The following is a 22,128-nucleotide window of genomic DNA, read 5'->3' as shown; positions in this document are numbered from 1 at the left end:
GGAAGGGAACAGGCAGGCACAGGTCTCTAACCACCACATGTGTTTCCTCTCTTGGCTCCCTAATGGTGTTTAATCCAGAGTGTAAGGAGGAGGGGTGTCCAAGGGCAAAGGGTCACCAAGGACTCTCTGCCTTCCTCTTGGTCCCTTCTCCTCCTCTCACCTCACATGGTGCATATTCAGATTTGAGAGGGTTTTGTTCTTAATCTCCAAGTATGACTTGGGTGTGACTTGACTTTTGTCCTTTTGGCAGAAGGAGAATGAATGCTTGGAGCTGAAATAGAAGTGTGAGCTTCAGTATGGAGGTGCTTCAGTTAAGGCGGGGTAGGCATGGGGGCATTAGTCCAGTCTTTCAGCTATCTTGATGTACCCATAAGACAGTAAGAAATTTGTTCATCTTAAGAGAGTTTTTGAGAAAAAGAAATCCCCTTCACCTTGTCCTCTGGCCTCACTGATGAGACCCCATTCCATCCTTTTACTCTCATTTCATTCATTCCTCTCAGGCTTCCCTAGTGCTCCTTTTCCTGCCTTCCTCATCTGTGGGTATCCTTAGAAGCTAATCGCCTCTGTTCTCGGTCCATCAATTCCTTCTCCTGCTAAGAGAGTAATTATCAGGACGAGATGGAGTTCTGCAGTTGTGTTACCTGAACACTGGGTTCACCTTTTGGTGGGTATCAAGCCATTAGACACAACCAAGGTAAAAAACAGAAGAAGGAAGGACTTATTATTACTTGCTGCAAGTAAGTGGAACCCTGGGTATCTCTCCCAAAGCAGTGTCTCCCCAAACGGCAAAGTTGGTGAATTTTTAAGCTATGGATACTTGTATACTCATAAAGAGGTGAGACCAAGCAGGACCCGAGGTAGGGGTCCTGAGCATGGAAGTCTTACTGTGTCCCCCATTTCTTGATTGTTGTAAATAGGCTTCAGCCCCCAAGAAATTCCCTGGGTTCCAAAGGGTAGATCCAAATAGTCGCTAGTCAAGGAGAATGGAGGGGAAGCAGAAACAAAGGAGGAACAATAAAAAAACTATAGTGCAGGTGAAACAGTTTACCTCAGATTGGGACTTGAACTCCTGTACCAGGACTCAAATGTAGCCAAAAGCCAGTCTGGGACTTGAACCCACATGGCCGGGATCCAAACACAGCCGAAATCCATGGTCTTCCGACTGAAGTCACAGAACTGGTTTCAGCACTTAATGAGGCTCAGGTTCTTGATGTCTTATCGCAGAAAGAATTCAGGGAGAAACAAAGTGATAAGAAGTGGATTTATTCAGAGAGAAACACAGTCCATTGAGTGTGGGCCTTCGGAAGAGAGCGAGTGAAGCCTCAAAATGTAGTGTGATTAGCTTTTAACTGTTAATTGCTCAGTTGTGTCGACTCTTTGCGACCCCTTGGACTGCAGCCTGCCAGGATCCTCTGTCCATGGAATTCTCCAGGCAAGAGTACTGGAGTGGGTAGCCATTCCCTTCTCCAGGGGATCTTCCCAACCCAGGGATCGAACCCAAGTCTCCCGCACTGCAGGCCGATTCTTTACCATCTGAACACCCGGGGAGCATCCCCCTGGTTAGCTTTTATGGGCTGAGTAATTTCAAAGGCTAATGAATGAGAGGATTATTCCAACTATTTGGGGGGAGAGGGTGGAGATTTCCAGTCACTGGGCTGCCACCCACTTTTGATCTTTGATGGTTGACCTTGGAACTGTCATGGCACCTCTGGGTGTGTCATTTAGCTTGCTGATGTGTTACAACGAGGGAGTGTATACTGAGGATCAAGGTCCAGGTCTCAGAGCAGGCAGTCCAGGTCTCAGTCCCGGTCTTAGGCAGTTGATTCTAATCAGTTTATGTTGTGACCTCAGGCTCTGTCATCCTTTAAAGGTTGTGCCCTGCCTCCTTCCCTTCTGTTTCGCAGGGGCTTCCCTGGTGGCTCAGCGGCAAAGCATCTGCCTGCAAATGCAGGAGACATGGGTGGAAGGTCCCATCCCCCAGGTGGAAGATCCCTGATCTGTGAAGATTCCACATGCTGCGGGACAGCTAAGCCCAGGAGCTGCAACTACTGAAGCCCAGATGCTTTAGAGCCTGTGCTCGCAGCAAGAGGTGGTAGGGGTGGGGGTTTAGTTGCTAAGTCATAACTGACCCTTAGATACAACCCCATGTAACTTGTAACCTGTCAGGCTCCTTTGTCCATGGGATTTCCCAGGAAAGAATATTGGAGTGGGTTGCCATTTCCTCCTCTAGGGCATCTTCCCGACCCAGGGATTAAACCCTCATTGGATTCTTTACTGCTGAGCCACCATTCCCTGGTGACCCCACAAGAGAGGCCACTACAATGAGAAGCCTGCACACCACAACTAGAGAAAAACCCACATAGCAATGATGACCCAGCATAGCCAAATAAATTTTTTAAAATTAAATATATATAAACTATAGTGCAGTTAAAGTAGGATCCTGGTTCCTCTTAAAGGAATATACATAACAATATGCTTAGTTCTACAGGAACAAAGCCTCCTCCCTTGCCGGTTACCTAGTGGCAAGTTGATTACACTGGACTCAATGAATCTGCCTGCCAATGCTGGAGACATGGGTTTGATCTTCCCTGGTTGGGAAGATCTCCTGGAAAAGGAAATGACAACCCACTCCAGTATTTGTGCCAGGAAAATCCCATGGACAGAGCAGCCTGGTGGGCTACAGTCCATGGGGTTGCAAAGAATTGGACACAACTGAGTGACCGAGTACACACACAAGCCACCTCCCAACCCCGCCCCCAGGTGGAAGATGGTAACTTCAGGCTGAATAACAGATTCCTGGAGCACTGCCCTATTACCTCACCACACCAATCAGAGGAAAGTAGCATGTCTGCAGCCCTCACCCGGAATTTTAATTTTATAAAACCTTTTCCCCCAAAAAACCTTTGAAGCGTTTGGGCTTTGGGGGCACATATCACCTGTTCTCTTTGCTTGGCCTTGCAATAAACCTTGGAGAAGGCAATGGCACCCCACTCCAGTACTCTTGCGTGGGAAATCCCATGGACGGAGGAGCCTGGTAGGCTGCAGTCCACGGGGTCGCTAAGAGTTGGACACGACTGAGCGACTTCACTTTGACTTTTCACTTTCATGCATTGGAGAAGGAAATGGCAACCCACTCCAATATTCTTGCCTGGAGAATCCCAGGGATGGGGGAGCCTGGTGGGCTGCTGTCTATGGAGTCGCACAGAGTCAGACATGGCTGAAGCAACTTAGCAGCAGCAGCAGCAGCAATAAACCTTTCTCTGTTCCAATCTCTGGCCTTTCAGTTTGGCCTCACAGAGCTTCCAGCACACAAACTTGCTTTGTAAAGGAACTTGGAATTGTCTTGACCAGGGAAACCTGAGTGAGGATGCAAAGAAAACAATACAAACACATGCAAAAGGCTTTCATATAATCAGTATCCTGTGCATTAGAGTTTCCAGTCCTACTCTCTCACAAGTGAGAAAAGAGAGGCTGAGGGAAATTCAGTGACTTGTCCAAGGCTGTACAGCTACCAAAGGCAAGAGAGCAAGCAATGTGTGGAGATAGGAGTTGACTTGTTCAGACTTCCAAGTCTGCCCATTTTATTGTCTCCTTCATAAGTAAGTCTCTCGTCCATCTCTCAAATTTCTGATTTGTTTCTGTTTCTGTTTTTGTCTCCAGAACCACTTTCACTCTTCTGTTAACATTTGCAATGTACATTTATTGGATCCCTAGTGTGTTGAAAATCAGAGACATTCCTCTGCTGACAAAAGTCCATATAGTTAAGGCTATGGTCTTCCCAGTGGTCACATACGATTGTGACAGCTGGACCATAAAGAAGGCAGAACACCAAAGAATTGATGCCTTTGAACTGTGGTGCTGGAGGACTCCTGAAAGTCCCTTGGACAGTAAGGAGAGCAAACCAGTCAATCTTAAGGGAGATCAACGCTAAATATTCACTGGAAGGACTGATGCTGAAGCTGAAGCTCCAGTATTTTGGTCATCTGATGCTAACAGACAACTCACTGAAAAAGTCCCTGATGTTGGGGAAAACTGAAGGCAGAAGGAGAAGAGGGCGTCAGAGAATGAGATGGCTGGAGGGCATCACCGATGCAATGGACATGAACTTGGGCAAACTCCAGGAGATGGTGAGGGGCAGGGAGACCTGGCATGCTGCAGTCCGTGGGGTTACAAAGAATTGGACACGACTGGGCGTGAACAACAACCACCACTACATCTATCATATCCCGTTTTATTTTACAAGACAAACAGAAGACCTGGTTTTGTCCTCAAGGAGGTGCAATGGCAACAGACTCTGCCTTTTTCTCTGCATCTTGCTTCTCCCCTCTCCCCCTCCCCCCCCACCCCCCACCCCCCCCACTTCGTCTCACTGGAAAGTCTCTGTCTAGACCAAGCATATGGACGGTGGCGACGCAGTTAGAAATCGGAGAAAGAACGTCAGGTTGCACTTCCTCCCTAGGGCCACTAGAGGCCACCCGCCTCCGCGCAGAAGCGCCGGCCAACGCAGCCTGACTCCGCAGCCGGTGCGCGCCCTCCGCTGATTGGTGGCACCGAAGAGAAGTTGCGCTTTGATTGGGCCGCTGTCAGGTGTCGCTGCCGGCAGGTTCGGCTGCGCGAGCGCAGGGAGGCGGGTGAGTGAGGGCCCGGGGCGGTGGGGGAGTGGCTGGGGGCTGGGGGCGGTATCTGAGGGGGTGGGCTGGGTGGAGTGGGCTCCGTTGGTGCTGAGGGCCCTGGTTGGTAGTGGCCGGGGGGCCGCTCTGGGAAGGGAGGCAGCGCAGAGGCCTCAGTGTCAGCGAAGGGAGAGTGAGGCGGGGAAGGCGGGGGCGGGCAAAGGCTAGAGGAGTCAGGATGGGCGGTGGTAATCGGGACAGGGAGCCGAGTGAGGAGAGCGCAGAGGAGGGGGGTCCGCGAGAGAAGAGATGGGCGCGTGAGGTCTGCGTGAGGAAGAGGGGTCCTGCCGAGCCAGGGCGTCTGCAGGGGAGAGGGTCAGAGTGGGCAGGTCCGCATGGGGCGAGGTGGGAGTGGAGTCGGACCGGAGAGTCGGCTGGAGGAAGGGGGTTTTTGGAGAGAGGTGAGCCTGGAGGGAGGGCGCGTGGGGAGAGTGGCCCACAGACAGCCTGTGGGGGTGGGGGGTGGAAAGCGCTGAGGGTTCCAAGTAAATTTGTTACCAAGGGCGGTGACTCATCGGGGTCTGAACCACTACCTAAGGCTGGGGAGACAGTGAGGGAGAGGGTTAGTCGGATTGTTCATTGGATCAGTTGATCAGTGAGGGAGGAGAGCGCGGTAGTTCAGGGAGTCAAGGAAGAGTCATTTTAGCAAGTAGGGAAAAGAAAGCGAAATGAGGGAGTTGATACGGAGAACAAGGGGATCAACACATTTCATCGGTGGCAGAAAAAGGGTATGTATGAATCATTCAAGTCTGCATCCAAACAACAACAACAACAACAACAACAACCAAACAACAACAAAAAACACTGCATCAAGTAGGAACTAAGGGGTCCATTGTTGAAGGAGACAATGTTGATGGTCTGAGGAGTTTTAACTGTGTTGGAAATATTTCTGCCTGGACTCTGTACTGACCTTTCTCTTTCACCACTAATGGGGCCCTACAGCAAGTGCATGGTGGTTAAAGAAATTAGAGGACTAGGCAAGCAGCCCTAAATTCTAAGGGAGAAAGAAATTAACACCGTTTACCCTCCCTCAGTCAGTAAAGAATCTGCTCACAATTCAGGAGACCTGGGTTTGATTCCTGGGTCAGGAAGATCCCCTGCAGAAGGAAATGGCAACCCACTCGAGTATTCTTGCCTGGGAAATCCCAGAGGAGCCTGGCGGGCTACAGTCCATGGGGTCACAAAGAGTTGGACATGACTTAGCGACTAAACCACTTACCCTCCCTTCTGGGCTTCCCTGGTAGCTCAGCTGGTAAAGAATCTGCCTGCAATGCGGGAAGATTCCCCTGGAGAAGGGATAGAGTATCCCCTCCAGTATTCTTGCCTGGAGAATTCCACGGATGGAGGAGCCTGGCAGGCTACAGTCCATAGGGTCACAAAGAGTCAGAAGCGACTAAGCATAGCACAGCACCCTCCCTTCTATCCCTTCTCTTAAAACCTGGGTCTTCTGTGTTGCAGGCAGATTCTTCAACATCTGAGCCTCCAGGGAAACCACATCCCTTCTCTAGATCCAGTTTAACAGAGATGTTCCTGAGGAGATTGTGCCCCTGCCCCTCCCTCTCCTTACCTACTGTCTCCCTCCCTCCCTTGCTCCCTTCCACTTTGCCCTAGTAAGACTTGCCCTTTAGGCAACTGCAGAGTCTGAAGTTTTCTTTTGCAACAAAGTATTAGGAAAGAGAGAGGAGGAGGGGGAGAAGAGCAGGGAAACCAGCGGTGGCTGTTGGAACACCAAGTTAAAGCCCAGCTTCTCCCAGAGGTACATCTAAATAAATCCTGGCTTATTTCATAGCTATTTCTGTCAGGGTTCTATTTTTGCTTTGTTAACTATGAATTTAGACCTTTCATGTTCCTTCAGCTCCACATTTGTGAACACATTTTCCTTTGCTATTCTATTACCATCTCTTGTTATAAAGTTAAAATAGAATTTCAAGAATGTGATAGTGTACATTCAGTAGCAAACCAGGAAGGGCTTGGTGGCAGGAAGTGTGAAGGGTTAGGAATCTTAGACATAGAAAAAGCTGTGCTTCAGAGAAAGGATAAAGCCTGCCACAAACTTTGGCTTGCTTAAACTGTACAGGAACCTTGAGAATGTCACAAGTCATGGAAACTGGGTCAGGTCACTAGAACGGAATTCAAAGAAATAGCCTGTAATCAGGAGGGGTGTGTATGTGTAAGACCAGCGGTGCACAACTGGAAATGTTAAGTCTAAGGAGAGCATTGTCTGGTGGTGGAACAACAGAAAAAAGCAGGTGGTGAAGACTAGAAAGGTCAGGATCTGTATAAAGATTAGCTGTGACTTTCTAATCAAAGCTTCAGAGTTCACTTGAAGTGTAAGGATTTAAAATAAAAATACAGAAAGGAGTTATTGAAGACTACTGTACAAGTCTATAAGTCATTCCGTTTACTTACGGAGTTTGTGGCTTTCATTAGATCCATTGGTCAGTATTTCTGAGAACTTTTGCAGAATGTAGAAAATTGCTGATATGCCTCAATTTCATTTTGGGAGAAAAGAATAACAGGTACTTGTATTCCCACGGTTTAGTGCTAACAGATGTGTCTAATTATGTATGCAGTCATAAACATTTGTAGTATTTTTATTTGTACAAGTAAAATTGTCCTTCATGTATATTTCTGCAGTTTGCATTTGGAAGCTATTCATGTTTTATATGGCTTTGATTCATTTTTAAAAAATTGAAGAATAGTTAATTGACAATGTTGTGTTAGTTTCAGGTGTACAGCAAAATGATCCAGATATATATATACACACATACACACACACACATATGTATACTTTTTTCAGATTCTTTTCCATTATAGATTTTTTTATTTGTTTGTTTTTTGGCTGCACCAGGTCTTAGTTGCAGCACTCGGAATCTTTAGTTGTGGGGTCTAGTTCCCTGACCAGGGATCAGTCCTGGGCTACTTGCATTGCAAGCACAGGGTCTTAGGCACTGACCCACCAGGAAAGTCCCTTCATTATAGATTATTACAAGATATTGAGTATAATTCCCTGTACTATGCAGTTGGTCCTTGTTGTTTAGTTATTTAATATATAGTAGTGTGTATGGAGAAGGCAATGGCACCCCACTCCAGTACTCTTGCTTGGAAAATCCCATGGACGGAGGAGCCTGGTAGGCTACAGTCCATGGGGTCACTAGGAGTTGGACATGACTGAGCAACTTCACTTTTCACTTTCATGCATTGGAGAAGGAAATGGCAACCCACTCCAGTGTTCTTGCCTGGAGAATCCCAGGGACGGCGGAGCCTAGTGGGCTGCCTTCTATGGGGTCGCACAGAGTCGGACACAACTGAAGTGACTTAGCAGCGAAGCAGCAGCAGTGTGTATATCTTAATCTTAAAGCTCCTAATTTATCCCCCAGTTTTCTCTTTTTTTGTGGGGAGGCAGGGCTGGGTGTTCTTTGCTTTTCTCGAGTTGTGGAGAGTGGGAGCTTGTCTCTGGTTGCAGTGTGATGGCTTCTCTTGTTGCAGAGCACGGGTTCTACGGCACACGGGCTTCCGCAGTTGTGGCCCATGGGCTCGGTAGTTGTGGTTCCCAGACTCTAGAGCACGGGCTCAATAGTTGTGGCCCACAGGCTCAGCTGCTCTGAGTCACGTGGGATCTTCCTGGATTAGGGACTGAACCCAAGTCTCCTGCTTTGGCAGATGGATTCTTAACCACTAGACCACCAGAGAACCCTGACCCTGATTCATTTTTAATAATCGCTATTAGTCAACCATTTGTATATACTACATTATATTTATCATTCTTTAACTTGTGACGTCTGAATTGTTCTTAGGTTTTACCCTTACCAACAGTAGGTCATGAATATTCTTGCACATGTCTTCTTACGTGGGAAAATTTCTCTACAGGGGGTTTCTCAGCCTCGGCACCACTCACATTTTGGACTGGACAATTCTTTGTTGTGGAGGTATATGCTGTGCCCTTTAGAATGTTTGGCAGCATCCTTGGCCTCTACTCAGTAGATGCCAATAGCACCTGCCGAGTTGTGATAACCAAAAGTGTCTCCTGACAATTGTTTCTTGCACAGTATAATCACAGTTAGTTAAGAACCACTACTTCTATATGTGTACAAAAGTGGAACTTCCAGGTTGTTCTAATTCAATTTTAACTCTTAAGATATTACCAGAGCTTCCCAGGTGGCTCAGTGGCAAAGAATCTGCCTGCCAATGCAGGAGACACGGGTTCGATCCCTGATCTGGGAAGATCCCACATGCCACGGAGCGACAAAGCCCGCCTGTCACAACTGAACTTGTGCTCTAGAGCCCAGGAGCTGCACCTGCAGAGCCCACATGCTGCAGCTACTGAAACCCTTGTGCCGTAGAGCCCATGCTCCATGACAAGAAACGCCTCTGCATTGAGAAGCTTGAACTGCAACTAGAGAGTAGCCCCCACTTGGCGCAGCTGGAGAAAAGCCCTCTCAGCAAGGAAGACCCAACACAGCCAAAAACAGATAAATAAAATTATTTTTTAAAAAAAGTATTCTCACTGATAATGGCTCTGGGTAGGTTTTTTTTTTCCTCATTGTAACTTCTGTTATGAAGGACCTTGGCCTAGACCAGCCTTGTGTCTGTGTACCCTGTGACAGCAGAGAGAAAACTGAAATTTCAGTTTGAGAATAGGTTGGGGCCTGTTGTAGGGATCCCTGTATCCTCAATTTCCCAACTAGCACTAGACCTTTTTTCTTGAACAGATTTTCCGGAATTGGGTGTCTTTCTTTTAAGGTGAGTAGATGAAGGAGAGTCAGGGCAAAGGGATTTTAATGTTCTTATACAATGCTTAGAACATATGGTGCCCCCAATCAATCAATCAGTGTTTTTTTTTGAGTTAGTCCTTGGTAGGAAAGAAGATAGAGGTGAAGAGCAAAAGCAACTGAGCTCTCTCATTCCTCTGCTCTTGAACTGCTGTTGTTGTTCAGTCGCTAAGTCATTTCCAACTCTTTGTGACCCCCCTGGACTGAAGCATGCCAGGCTTCCCTGTCCTTCACTATGTCCCGGAGATTGCACAAATTCATATCCAATGAGTTGGTGATGCCATGCAACCATCTCATCCTCTGTTACCTACTTCTCCTCCTGCCCTCAGTCTTTCCCAGCATCAGGGTCTTTTCCAGCGAGTCAGCTCTTTGCATCAGGTAGCCAGGGTATTGGAGCTTAGTTTCAGCATGCTTTAGCTTTAGCACCAGTCCTTCCAATGAATGTTGATTTCCTTTAGGATTGACTATTTTGATCTCCTTGCAGTCCAAGGGACTCCCAAGAGTCTTCTCCAGCACCGCAATTCAAAAGCATCATTTCTTTGATGCTCAGCTTTCTTTATGGTCCAACTCTCACATCCATATATGACTCCTGGAAAAACCATAGCTTTGATTTGACCGATCTTTGTCAGCAAACCGATGTCTCTGCTTTTTGCTGTTGGGAGGTAGAGGAAGGCTGGGAAGATTTCGAATGAATCTGAAGTTGAAATGCCATTCTAACCTTCTTTTCTGGTAGGAATCAGCAGTGGCCCTCCATGAAGAACTGCCTTTCCCATTTGCTGCTGGAGTTAATGATTTTTCCTGCTGGCAGAATCAGGGACATGCCAGCACGGTAAGGGTTAATCCAGTAATTCTCATCCCAGGCTCATGGTTGGGGGTGGAGTGAGCAGGGAGAAAAAGGGAAACCTTGATTTTCTCTGGGGATCTTTATAGTCATTGCCAGTCACAGCCCACGTGCCTCCTTCCCTGTTGATCCCATCACTGTAGCTTTGTTTCCTGTTTCCCTTTGTAGTTCCCTCTTATTTTCTCATACCCCACCCCCCACCCCCACCCACTACTGTGGGACTTGGGTTCTGAGCTAACGGGGATCCCCTCCATTTCAGGGCGGGATGAGTGGGTGCCCCGGCGGGGATGTGGTCACTGCCGGCCAGTGAGGGCGAGAGTGCCACAGCCCACTTCTTCCTCGGAGCTGGAGATGAGGGGCTGGGCACCCGTGGACTCGGCATGAGGCCGGAAGAGAGTGACAGCGAGCTCCTTGAGGATGAGGAGGATGAATTGGTAAGACGGGGACATGATGTCACTTGGTGTTGGGACCCCCGCCATAGTGGAGATTCCATAGGATTGAGACACCTCCTCCCAGTCTTCCCAAAGGCTTAGACTCCTGGTCACAAACAGGCCCTCTTGTTGAAAGGGAAGGGCGGTTAGACTGCCTCTCCTTAAAGCCCCTCTGCTTGTGCCCGCCTCCTGTTGGCTCATGATTATCGCTTCTCTGACTCTTCTGCCTGAGTACACATATCCCACTGTGGCAAGAGGAGTCCCTGCAGGAACCCCAGTCTAGGCCTGAGTTAGGAGACAGCCTTAACCCCCAAGTCCAAAGTCCTGGCAAGAAACTCTGCTCTAAGGAGATGATGAGGCAGTGTTCCCTGATAAAGGTGGTTCAGGTGAGAAGTTCCTGACGGCACTTCCTCCTGGTAGCCTCCTGAACCTCAGATCATTGTTGGCATCTGTGCTATGACCAAGAAATCCAAGTCCAAGCCAATGACCCAGATCCTAGAGCGACTCTGCAGGTTTGACTACCTGACTGTTATCATCCTGGGAGAAGACGTGATCCTCAATGAACCTGTGGAAAACTGGCCATCCTGCCACTGCCTCATCTCCTTCCACTCCAAAGGTTGGCGTCTGTGAAGCAAAATGGGAAGGAGTGGTGTTGGGAATGCTGGACTGGGAAATCAGGCTCTCACTGTCAAATAAGACAAATAAGTCGTCCTCTCTTCCCGATGCTAGAGAACAGTGCAAAGGGATTTGCTTTTCCTACATCTTGGAGAAGTTGCTGGGGTTAGTTTAAAGCCCATATTCAAACCTCAGGACAGCTCTAAGGTTCTTCGGATCTCTGACAGACTCGATCTCTGGAAGGACCCTACAAATAGTTTCTGTTTGGCTTTTTTCCTGATGAATTTTCTAGACTTGCGAAGTTGGGCAGGAGGATGAGTGCTGGGTTGGACGGGTTGTGGAGCTCAGTGGCAACGAATAGCTTTAACACGTTTCTCTGTTTCTCTTGCTGTTTTCTCACTGTTTCTCTCTTTCTTTCTTTCACCTCTCAATTTCCTCTCTCCATCCCAGGCTTTCCCCTGGACAAAGCTGTTGCTTACTCCAAGCTTCGAAACCCTTTTCTTATCAATGACCTGGCTATGCAGTATTACATCCAGGATAGGTACAGCTTTCTGTTGACTGGGGGGATGGGTGGCCCCGAGATCACGCCTGTTTTAGAGAACCCACTCTGGGAGGGGCAGAGTCAAACAAACATGCCGAATTGTTGTACCAAACCCTCTTGAGTTCTGTACACGGGTATCTCCCAATTCCTGTATGAATGAAATCCCTAGCCTCTCCCCTCGTCACCTGCCCCCACCTCTCCCAGCTGATTTATTCGGGGGTAACAGGAGGGAGGTGTACCGGATCCTGCAGGAGGAGGGTATTGACCTGCCTCGATACGCTGTGCTCAACCGTGACCCTGCCCGGCCTGAGGGTGAGTACCTGGCCTCGTCCACTCCTTCCCTGCCCCGCTTTCTGTGACTGAGCCCAGTTCTCCATTCTCTAGACAGCTATGTGCCGCCTGTCTCTGTGAGGCGTTGGTTACTGGACTATGGGTAGAGCTAGAGCCGTGGGTCTTTGGACAGAATCTGAGACCTCTTATATAGATGTTAGTTACCATATCTATTATTAAAGTATGGTCATAGAAATTTGAGGGTGATGGAGATTAAAACTCAGAGAAGTTGGGAGTTGGAGGCATTCTTGGGCCCTAGGAATGACCACACACCTACCTTTCAGAGTGCAACCTGATAGAGGGTGAAGACCAGGTGGAGGTAAATGGAGCCGTCTTTCCCAAGCCCTTTGTGGAGAAGCCTGTGAGTGCAGAGGACCACAACGTTTACATCTACTACCCCAGCTCAGCTGGAGGAGGAAGCCAGCGCCTCTTCCGTAAGGTGTGAGGGACATCTGGGGAGGCAGAGAAGTAGACGAGCAAGAATGAAGTTGTGGGAAGGGAAGCTGGGAGACTTGGGGACAAGTTAGAGGCAACCTTTTTTTTTCTCCCCCTTCCTTTTTCTCCTGAAGATTGGCAGCCGAAGCAGTGTTTACTCTCCAGAGAGCAGCGTCCGAAAGACAGGCTCATACATCTATGAGGAGTTTATGCCAACAGATGGCACAGATGTCAAGGTTATGGTGGATACGGGGATTTAAGAGGTTATAAATGTCTGAGTGGGGTGGGGTGCTTGTGAAGCAAGTAGAAGTCTAGGGAAGCAGGTATAGAAAATAAAGTGTGAGTGGGATTGGCTTTCATATGCAGGTGAAGATAAGGATTGGGGAAGTAGGTATTTATATTGTCACTATCAGAGCGAGGGCAAGAGTAATGTGGAAAATGGAATAATGTTGGTAAGTTATTTCTTAGTAAGGACTAGATGATAGTTTTAGAGTCCCATGGAGAAACTTTCATAATGATACTGAAGTTCCATCTCAGTAAAAAAAAAAAAAAAAAAAAAAAGTCAGTCTTCTTGTTCTTAATACTCAGGGGATTTGTTTGTTTTCTTTATGTTTACTGGGAAACTAGCCTACAGACATGACGCTCATATTGCCTTCTCATATACAGGGTGAGCTGTGGGCATACTCAGTGATGCTATGTACCTGCAGGTGTACACAGTGGGGCCAGACTATGCCCATGCTGAAGCCAGAAAATCTCCAGCTTTGGATGGGAAGGTTGAACGAGACAGTGAAGGGAAAGAGATTCGATATCCAGTCATGCTGACTGCCATGGAAAAGCTGGTGGCCAGGAAAGTCTGCGTAGCTTTTAAGGTGAAGGGAGGCCCCTTGGTAGGGAGGCTGTGCAGGAGCAGGAGGGGTGCAGGGGAGGGGCTGTGGCATGAGGGAGAGGTTGGCGGGCGAAGCTGAGGAGGAAGCATGTTCTCATCTTCCCTTCTCTCTTGTTCTCATCTTCCCTTCTTCCCCTTGCAGCAAACAGTTTGTGGTTTTGATCTTCTCCGTGCCAATGGTCACTCCTTTGTGTGTGATGTCAATGGCTTCAGTTTTGTCAAGAATTCGATGAAATACTATGATGATTGTGCCAAGATTCTAGGGTAAGGGACACAGTGGTCTGGGCTGGGGAAAATGGGCTTAAAGAGGAGAATAGCAAAGTTTTTACTTTAAAGACACCTTGTTTTGTTGAACTTTGCAGGTATTGTGTTTTTTTACATTTTGAAGGTTTGTGGCAACCTTTGAGCAAGTCTATTTTCACCATTTTTCCAACAGCATTTCCTAACTTCATGTCTCTGTGTGACATTTTGGTAATTCTCCCAGTATGTCCAGCTTTTTCATTGTTATTATGCTTGTCATAATGATCTGTGATCAGTGATCTTTGATGTTACTGTCACAAAAAAGATTAGAACTTGCTGAAGGCTCAGATAATGGTTAGCACTTTTTAGCAGTAAAGTATATTTTAATTAAGGTATGTATATTGTCTTTTTAGACATAACACTATTGTACACTTACTAGACTACGGTAACTTTCATATGCACTGCCAAACAAGAAAACTCCTGTGACTCACTTTATAGAGATATTCACTATATTGCAGTGGTCTGGAACTGAACTCTCAATGTCCCTGAGGTCTGCCTGTACTTTAAATGCTGTAAAAATGATTTAAAAGTGAAAAAGAAAAGTAGAGAAAGGGCTCCTCAACTGTCTTGCCTTCCCAACATGGCTCTCCCCAGAGGGAATTACTGTTAACTGTTTTAGACATAACAATATGTCTTTTTCTTCTGTATATAAACAGACTATTTATTGTACTAAATGTGATCATACCATAACACTGTCTTTCAACTTGACTTTTTAGTATGTAAAACATTCAAAAATGTTTAAGGAATGATGGCTATGGTGAGTATCGGTATATTCACCATTGAGCTTAAGAAATAAAATATTAAGAATATAGTTGAGGGAATTCCCTGGCAGCCCAGGGGTTAGGACTTGGCGCTTTCACTGCGGAGGGCCCAGGTTCAATACCTGGTCACAGAACTAAAATCTTACAAGCTGTGTGGTGCAACCAAAAAAAAAAAAAATCAAGCACATAGAACTGAAGCCCCTACATAACCCTTACTAACAACATCCCCTCCCCTCCCACCCAGAGGTAAACACAGTCTTTATTACAAATATAGGGATTTTTTTGCATGTCTTTGGACTTTATATTAACATATCGTTAGTTTTTTTGAACTTCATTCAGATGTGTAGTTCTGGTTCATTCATGTTCATGTGGGTTCTTCATGTTTCTCCTTCTAGGAACACCATAATGCGGGAGCTTGCCCCGCAGTTCCAGATCCCGTGGTCCATCCCCATGGAGGCTGAGGACATTCCCATTGTCCCTACCACTTCCGGCACTATGTGAGCAAAAGTAAAAGTTAAAAGTCTGGAGTAACCACTGAAGATATCTTAGACCGGTGGTCACTTCCTGCCCCCGTGCCGTCTGACCGGTGGAGCCTACCTGTATTCCTCATCTCAGATAGTCTTTCCTGTGTTCTTTCACATGGCGAGTAGGATGAAATGGGTGGCGGTGTGGGGTGGGATGGGGCAGTGGCTCTAACAGGATTCCCTGTCTTAGGATGGAACTTCGTTGTGTCATCGCAATCATTCGTCATGGGGATCGTACACCCAAGCAGAAGATGAAGATGGAGGTGACACACCCAAGGTAAAAAGCCAAGTGTTCTAATCTAGACAAATATGTTTTTGTGAGGGAAATGGGGAGAGGCATCTCCCAGAGGTTTTTGCCTTTCTCAACCCATACTGAAGCTTCTCCTCCTTTCTTCAGATTTTTTAGTCTATTTGAAAAACATGGTGGCTACAAGACAGGGAAATTAAAACTGAAGCGGCCAGAGCAGCTACAGGTAAGATGATGAATCTGGCTGGCAGGAGCAGTGCTATGAAAAGACAGAGGCCAGGATGAAAGCCTAGCCAGCCAGGACTTGGCCTCCTGCGTGGACACACTATTATTTCCTCCAGGAGGTGCTGGACATCACACGGCTGCTATTGGCTGAACTGGAGAAAGAACCAGGTGGTGAGATCGAAGAGAAGACGGGGAAATTGGAGCAGTTAAAATCCGTGCTGGAGATGTGAGAAAGGGAATAGGAAAAAGGGTGTCAATAGCCATAAGAATTGGGTGCTGGGGTAGAAAGCAAACTGTGAGTTTATCCTGCAGGTACGGTCACTTCTCAGGCATCAACCGGAAGGTGCAGCTGACTTACTACCCTCATGGAGTAAAAGCTTCTAATGAGGGGCAAGGTGAGATGTAACACTTCTTTCCTTTACCACTCACATCTTTTATTCTTGAACCCTTAGATGACCTCTCTCCCAAATTACCTTTCTGGGCTCCTCAGAAGACTTAACATTTAGATGTCCCCACTGTTTTCCTTGTGCTTCCCCACTTTCTCAACAGTAAAGAATCTGCCTGCAATGCAGGAGATGCCGGTTCAATCCCTGGGTTGGGAAGATCCCCTGGAGGAGGAAATGGGAGCCCACTCCAGTATTCTTGCCTGGGAAATCCCATGGACAGAGGAGCCTAGTGGGCTGCAGCGCATGGGGTTGCAAGAGTCAGACACCACTGAGCGACTAAGCACACACTGTTTTCCTTAGGTCTAGACCTGTTCACTCCCTCTTATTCCTGCAGATACACAGCGGGAGGCTCTGGCCCCATCCCTCTTGCTGGTACTGAAGTGGGGTGGAGAACTGACCCCGGCTGGCCGTGTTCAGGCTGAGGAGCTGGGGCGAGCTTTCCGCTGCATGTACCCTGGAGGACAGGGTGAGTGTCTAGGGGCGGGGCGGGGAGGTGTCGATACATAGCAGGGCTGAGATAAGATGATTAGAGAGTAAGTTGAGGAAACAAAGGGACAGAGGTGTTGGGGAGGTTAAAGGGGAAATGAGCATTCTTGGATGTGTATAGCCGTCCATTTCTGGTCTTCCCCTTTGGCCCCAGGTGACTATGCTGGCTTTCCCGGCTGTGGGCTGCTTCGTCTCCATAGCACTTTCCGCCACGATCTCAAGATTTACGCCTCTGATGAGGGCCGTGTCCAGATGACTGCCGCAGCCTTTGCTAAGGTGCTCACTCTGGTTCTCCCACAGTCCCAGCTTCCATTAGGTAGAGAAGCAGAGTTTGGAGAACTAGTCAGGAAATTTCAGAGGATTTGTGTGCCAACTCAGAGGAGTTTCTGCTTGTGTATGACGACATCCTATGCTACTGAGAATAATTAATGGGGTGGGCCCCTTGATCTGCACCCCAGCTCCCCCAAGCCAGCTCTCATTTGATCTCTGGGACCGTCGAAGCCTAGGGGAAGTGGAGTAGAAGGAGAACTTGATAGACTTCGTGCTTTCCCTCCAGGGCCTTCTGGCTCTAGAAGGGGAGTTGACACCCATTTTGGTACAAATGGTGAAGAGCGCCAACATGAACGGGCTCTTGGACAGCGATGGGGATTCCCTGAGCAGCTGCCAGCACCGTGTGAAGGCTCGGCTACATCACATTCTGCAGCAGGATGCGCCCTTTGGCCCTGAGGATTACGATCAGGTCAGGCTGTCCCTATCTTTGTGCCCGATACACCCCACTCCCAAATTCCTAGAATTTTAAATAATAGCAATCAGTAATGGTACTTACGATGTGCCAGGCACTGTTTCACATGCTTTCCATACATTCAGCCATTTAATCCTTACCCACCCTTTGAGGTAAGTATGGGTCCACAGTCTGTCATCTAGAATTTTGAAAGTCAAAAAAGATTTTTATAACCTTGCCACCGAGATTCATTTGGCAGGGAAGCCTGGTGGTCCAGTGGTTAAGAATCCACCTGCTAATGCAGGGGACACAGATTCAGTCTCTGATCCAGGAAGATCCCATAAGCCTCAGAGCTGCTAAATCCATGTGTCACTACTGCTGAGCCCGTGCTCTAGAGTCAGGGAACTGCAACTCCTGAGCCTGAGTGCCGCGGCTGTTAAAGCCTACATGCCCTCGAGCCTGTGCTCTGAAACAGCAGAAGCCACCGCAGTGAGCAGCCCGTGCATCACAGCCAGAGAGTAGACCCCACTCGCTACAACTAGAGAAAGCCCAGCAACAGAGACCCAGCACTGCCAAAAGGAAATAAAAACGAAGAGATTCCTTTGGCAGTAAAACCCAACATGATAAGACTCTTTCTAATCCCTAAAATAGGATTATTTCTGGCTCAGAGGTTAAAGCGTCCACCTCCAGTGCGGGAGACCCGGGTTTGATCCCTGGGTCAGGAAGATCCCCTGGAGAAGGAAATGGCAATCCACTCCAGTATTCTTGCCTGGAGAATCCCATGGACGGAGAAGCCTAGTAGGTTACAGTCCACAGGGTCACAAAGAGTTGGACACGACTGAGCGACTTCACCTCACCTCACCTGTGTAAAATAGTCATATACATTTTGCTACAGAAATAGAACAGTGTTTGGTTATGCCCTAGGCCCTGCTGTCTCAGGGCACATATTCTCTGTATTAACTTCTTAAAGTCCAAAAAATTCTCAGTTCCAAAACACAGCTGATCCCAAGGATTTTCAATAAAAGAATTTTTCAGTTTGTCTACTGCTGTATTAAAAACCACCCCAAACTCCGTAACTTAAGACAAAAACGATTTTTATCTTCTCACTCACCATTCTAGGCTCAACTGGTCTTGATTAGGGTCTTTCTTAAAGTTGCCCAGATGCTTAGGGTCTATTCTAGAGAATAGCATTTTCTGTGTTCTTCTCTGAGAAGGCCTCGATAAAGGGCCAGGACCTTACTACCTTATTTTCCAAGTCATTGCTCAATGTCAAATCAAAAAATGCTAAGGCATCTTTTTCTTTCTCCCTTGCTACCCTGGGCCAGCAAGAATGGAACCTGTGAGGAGCAAGGTAGAATGAGTGCATTCCACCTGCGGTCTCCTCTCCCCCACCCCGTTCTTCACTGACTGGGACCATCCTACATGCTTGAGTTGGACTTAGTTCTGAGGCGGCACCTCTGCTGTAGGTTCAAGCTAGCATCTTGTTTAGAGGAATAACATAATGTCATTTCTATTATCCACTCATGAACACATTCTGTGGGGATTTGGGTTGAATCTTTATTCCCCAGCATTTTCTCTGAGTATTTTAGACCCCCCAAGAAGACCTAGATCTGTTTTTTTCCTCTGGACTTCAAAACTTTTAAGATGACCCATTCTTAGGTAGCCTTGTGCTAGGCCAGTCCCCTCATTGGAACTGCTAGTGTTCCCAGAAGCCTGAGAATGCTTGTGGGAGCAAGCCGACAGACAGAGCCGGTTTGCTGGCAGTCTCCGTGACGAGCACACAGGAACCTGGGCAGTTGGCACTGAGTCTGTCTTGCTCTCCATCTCTCCGTTCTCCACAGCTGGCTCCCACTGGAAGCACTTCCCTCCTCAGCTCCATGGCTCTTATCCAGAATCCTGTGAAGGTCTGTGATCAGGTATTTGAGCTGATTGAAAACCTCACTCACCAGATCCGGGAACGGATGCAGGACCCCAAGTCTGTAGGTGGGTTCGAACACTACTGTCTTCTTTTCAGGGTTTTGGGTGTGGATGGGTTCTCAGGCCATTGCGTGCCCTCTCCTACGTGTCTGAGAAAAGTCATCCTCATCTCTCTGGCTCTGCTTCAGATGTGCCAGGGCCTTCGGTTAGAGGTAAAGCCTCTGGTTCTCTCTGACTGTCTGTCTGCCTTCCAGACCTGCAGCTCTACCACAGCGAGACACTAGAGCTGATGCTGCAGCGTTGGAGCAAGCTGGAGCGTGACTTCCGGCAGAAGAGTGGGCGCTATGACATCAGTAAGATCCCTGACATCTATGACTGTGTCAAGTATGATGTACAGCACAATGGGAGTCTGGGACTTCTAGGCACAGCAGAGCTGCTCCGTCTCTCTAAGGCGCTGGCCGATGTAGTCATTCCCCAGGTGTGTCTCATGGAAGGGATCGAGTCTGGGGCCAGGGGCACTGGGCAGGAAGGAGAGAAAAGGCAGAAATGAAGCATGCTATGGGAATCAGGGGAAGGATGCTAGAGAAGGAATTAGTTGAGTTGCTACAATCCTGGCTCTGAGGAAGCTGAAGAGGCTAACTGGGGAGAAACCTAGGGAGGAAGAATGTGGTGAACTGGGAAGAAACCCAAGATCTGAGTTGAAGACAAGCATGACCTTGGGCCTGGGAGTATGAGGCGAGAGGAAAAAGAGATTTGTCGAGGTGCTTATTCCTGGCCTGTGGCCCCTAGGAATACGGGATCAGCCGGGAGGAGAAACTGGAAATTGCCGTGGGCTTCTGTCTCCCACTGTTGCGGAAGATACTGCTTGACCTGCAGAGAACCCACGAGGATGAGTCTGTCAACAAGCTGCATCCCCTGTGAGGGAGGGCTGGGCGGCGTGCTGGATGGAGGGAGGGGGCATGTCAGGGAACTCTGGGGGAAACCAGGCCGGGACTGCTTGGGGAACCAAGAATGGAAGGGGGTTCTGGGATGGAAAGGAGAGAGGCTTTGAGGCAGGAGGAGGGAGTTTGTGGTGGGCCGGGAAGACAACGGGCTGACAGCGTGAGTGACCCAGCTGTTGTCTCAGGTACTCCCGAGGGGTGCTCTCTCCAGGCCGCCATGTTCGAACCCGTCTCTACTTTACCAGTGAAAGCCATGTGCACTCCCTACTGAGTGTCTTCCGCTATGGGGGACTTCTGGATGTAAGGATCTTCCTTCTTCCCTCAGCCCATGAGCTTCCTGTCCCAGCATTCTTTTACTCTCCTCCTCGTTCTTCTTTTCACTGCAAGCTTCCTCTAGTCTCCATGTCTCCCTGCCTATTTGCTGATGCCCTTATCCTTGGGCACTGGCCCACCTCTTCTCGCATTTGGCAGGAAACCAAGGATACACAGTGGCAGCGAGCTTTGGCTTATCTCAGTGCCATCTCAGAGCTCAACTACATGACCCAGATTGTCATCATGCTCTATGAGGACAACACCCAGGTGAGGAGCTAAAAGGGCAGGACGAGGAGAGGGCCCCTTCTTTCTCCTCCAACCCCTTTTAGGGAAAAACTTTCTTATCCTTAGAATCTGTGGAATCCAGTTATGTGTGGTATCTAAGTGCAGCACGCAGAGCGTGTCCAGGAGGTTCCCCCTAGAATGAAAGACATGATCTGGGTTGATGCTAAGTCAGAGAGATACCAGAGAACAGAGCTCTGACATTAGGGAGGGCATGGAATTTGAATGGTGTTATAATGAGAAAAATAATGTTTCTCCTCTCAAATACTGTTACACATATACCTTCTTCATCTGGCTCCCCAAAGATACCTTTAAATGTGCTGCTGTGTGTACTTTAGCAAAGCTGAATTCCTGCAGGAGATGGTTGCGGGGGGGGTTCCCCATTCTACTTCCATTGTAGAACTGGAAGTTGGAAAGTCATGTGAGGACCTGAGGATCCCATGAGACTAGACTGGGGAGCTGCTACTGTAGAGGAGGGTGAGACACTGAAACCTCAGCCCTCCCTGGGAGGATGTGACCTCTTGAGTTTCTCCATCATCCCTGCCTGGTCTTCCACCACCATACTCAGCTTGGCCAACTTCCCCTTCCTCTGGTGATGCCCCGTAGGATCCCTTGTCGGAGGAGCGGTTCCACGTGGAATTGCACTTCAGCCCTGGAGTGAAAGGTGTCGAGGAAGAAGGCAGTGCCCCCACTGGCTGTGGATTCCGTCCAGCCTCTTCTGAGGTGGGTCAGAGCGCTGGGATTTGGGAAGGGAGGATTTAGGAACCAAGTGGTGGGAAACTCAGAAACAGTACAGGGAAGTTGAAAGGATTGGAGAGACTGGAGTAGGAGGCTGGAGGCCGTTAACACCTCTCCCTTCTGTGCCTGCTGTTGGGTAGAATGAGGAGAGGAAAGCAGACCAAGGCAGCGTGGAGGACCTGTGCCCTGGGAAGGCATCAGATGAGCCAGACCGAGCATTGCAGACCTCGCCCCTGCCCTCTGAGGGCCCCGGCCTCCCAAAGAGATCACCCCTCATTCGTAACCGCAAAGCCGGCTCCATGGAGGTAATGGGAGGGGCCTGGGAGAAGGAAGTGGTAGAAATACTCATAGGACAATATCTGTGAATCTCTGAATCCCTTCAGTGGAATTCTCGGGACCTTAAGCAGAGTCCTCCTGCCCCTGATGTATATGAAACCCATAATGTCACTTTCACAGGTGGTCTCCCCATAAAGCTCCTTTAAGCTGGAGGGTCCTTCTGAGATGCTGGTGAGGGCCATCTGAGAGACAAGGGCTTCAAGAGATGAGATTGAGGAGGAGGACTCTGGATGCATTTGAAAAGGCTCAGATGGTAAAGCGTCTGTCTGCAATGCAGGAGACCAGGGTTCGATCCCTGGGTTGGGAAGATCCCCTGGAGAAGGAAATGGCAGCCCACTCCAGTATTCTCGCCTGGAAAATCCCATGGACAG

The 22,128-nt window shown here is 48.4% G+C and overlaps 1 protein-coding gene across 7 annotated transcripts in view; it reads left to right on the top strand.

The window, feature by feature from the left end:
- Nucleotides 1–4,602: 4,602 nt before the first annotated feature.
- PPIP5K1 (diphosphoinositol pentakisphosphate kinase 1) overlaps nucleotides 4,603–22,128 on the top strand; it is a 40,036-nt gene continuing 22,510 nt past the window's right edge. For 4 of the 7 annotated variants that reach the window (XM_052660026.1, XM_052660024.1, XM_052660021.1 and 1 more), the window contains exons 1-25: nucleotides 4,603–4,631; nucleotides 10,176–10,271; nucleotides 10,543–10,717; nucleotides 11,135–11,330; nucleotides 11,780–11,870; nucleotides 12,097–12,182; nucleotides 12,485–12,639; nucleotides 12,770–12,871; nucleotides 13,343–13,504; nucleotides 13,664–13,785; nucleotides 14,978–15,079; nucleotides 15,297–15,383; nucleotides 15,504–15,579; nucleotides 15,695–15,804; nucleotides 15,891–15,973; nucleotides 16,359–16,490; nucleotides 16,665–16,786; nucleotides 17,067–17,249; nucleotides 19,073–19,214; nucleotides 19,403–19,626; nucleotides 19,938–20,065; nucleotides 20,275–20,389; nucleotides 20,561–20,668; nucleotides 21,290–21,406; nucleotides 21,562–21,726. In XM_052660026.1, coding sequence (XP_052515986.1) covers nucleotides 10,571–10,717; nucleotides 11,135–11,330; nucleotides 11,780–11,870; nucleotides 12,097–12,182; nucleotides 12,485–12,639; nucleotides 12,770–12,871; nucleotides 13,343–13,504; nucleotides 13,664–13,785; nucleotides 14,978–15,079; nucleotides 15,297–15,383; nucleotides 15,504–15,579; nucleotides 15,695–15,804; nucleotides 15,891–15,973; nucleotides 16,359–16,490; nucleotides 16,665–16,786; nucleotides 17,067–17,249; nucleotides 19,073–19,214; nucleotides 19,403–19,626; nucleotides 19,938–20,065; nucleotides 20,275–20,389; nucleotides 20,561–20,668; nucleotides 21,290–21,406; nucleotides 21,562–21,726 — 2,955 coding nt within the window. In that variant the 5' untranslated portion in view covers nucleotides 4,603–4,631; nucleotides 10,176–10,271; nucleotides 10,543–10,570. The remainder of the gene's footprint in view (nucleotides 4,632–10,175; nucleotides 10,272–10,542; nucleotides 10,718–11,134; nucleotides 11,331–11,779; nucleotides 11,871–12,096; nucleotides 12,183–12,484; nucleotides 12,640–12,769; nucleotides 12,872–13,342; nucleotides 13,505–13,663; nucleotides 13,786–14,977; nucleotides 15,080–15,296; nucleotides 15,384–15,503; nucleotides 15,580–15,694; nucleotides 15,805–15,890; nucleotides 15,974–16,358; nucleotides 16,491–16,664; nucleotides 16,787–17,066; nucleotides 17,250–19,072; nucleotides 19,215–19,402; nucleotides 19,627–19,937; nucleotides 20,066–20,274; nucleotides 20,390–20,560; nucleotides 20,669–21,289; nucleotides 21,407–21,561; nucleotides 21,727–22,128) is intronic. The other 3 variants (XM_052660025.1, XM_052660023.1, XM_052660020.1) reach the window with 1 other exon arrangement.

This window comes from Budorcas taxicolor, chromosome 21 (genome assembly GCF_023091745.1).
Source record: "Budorcas taxicolor isolate Tak-1 chromosome 21, Takin1.1, whole genome shotgun sequence".
NCBI classification, from domain to species: domain Eukaryota; kingdom Metazoa; phylum Chordata; class Mammalia; order Artiodactyla; family Bovidae; genus Budorcas; species Budorcas taxicolor.
The sequence above is the reverse complement of the archived record's forward strand: the minus strand, read 5'-3'. Positions and strand labels throughout refer to the sequence as shown.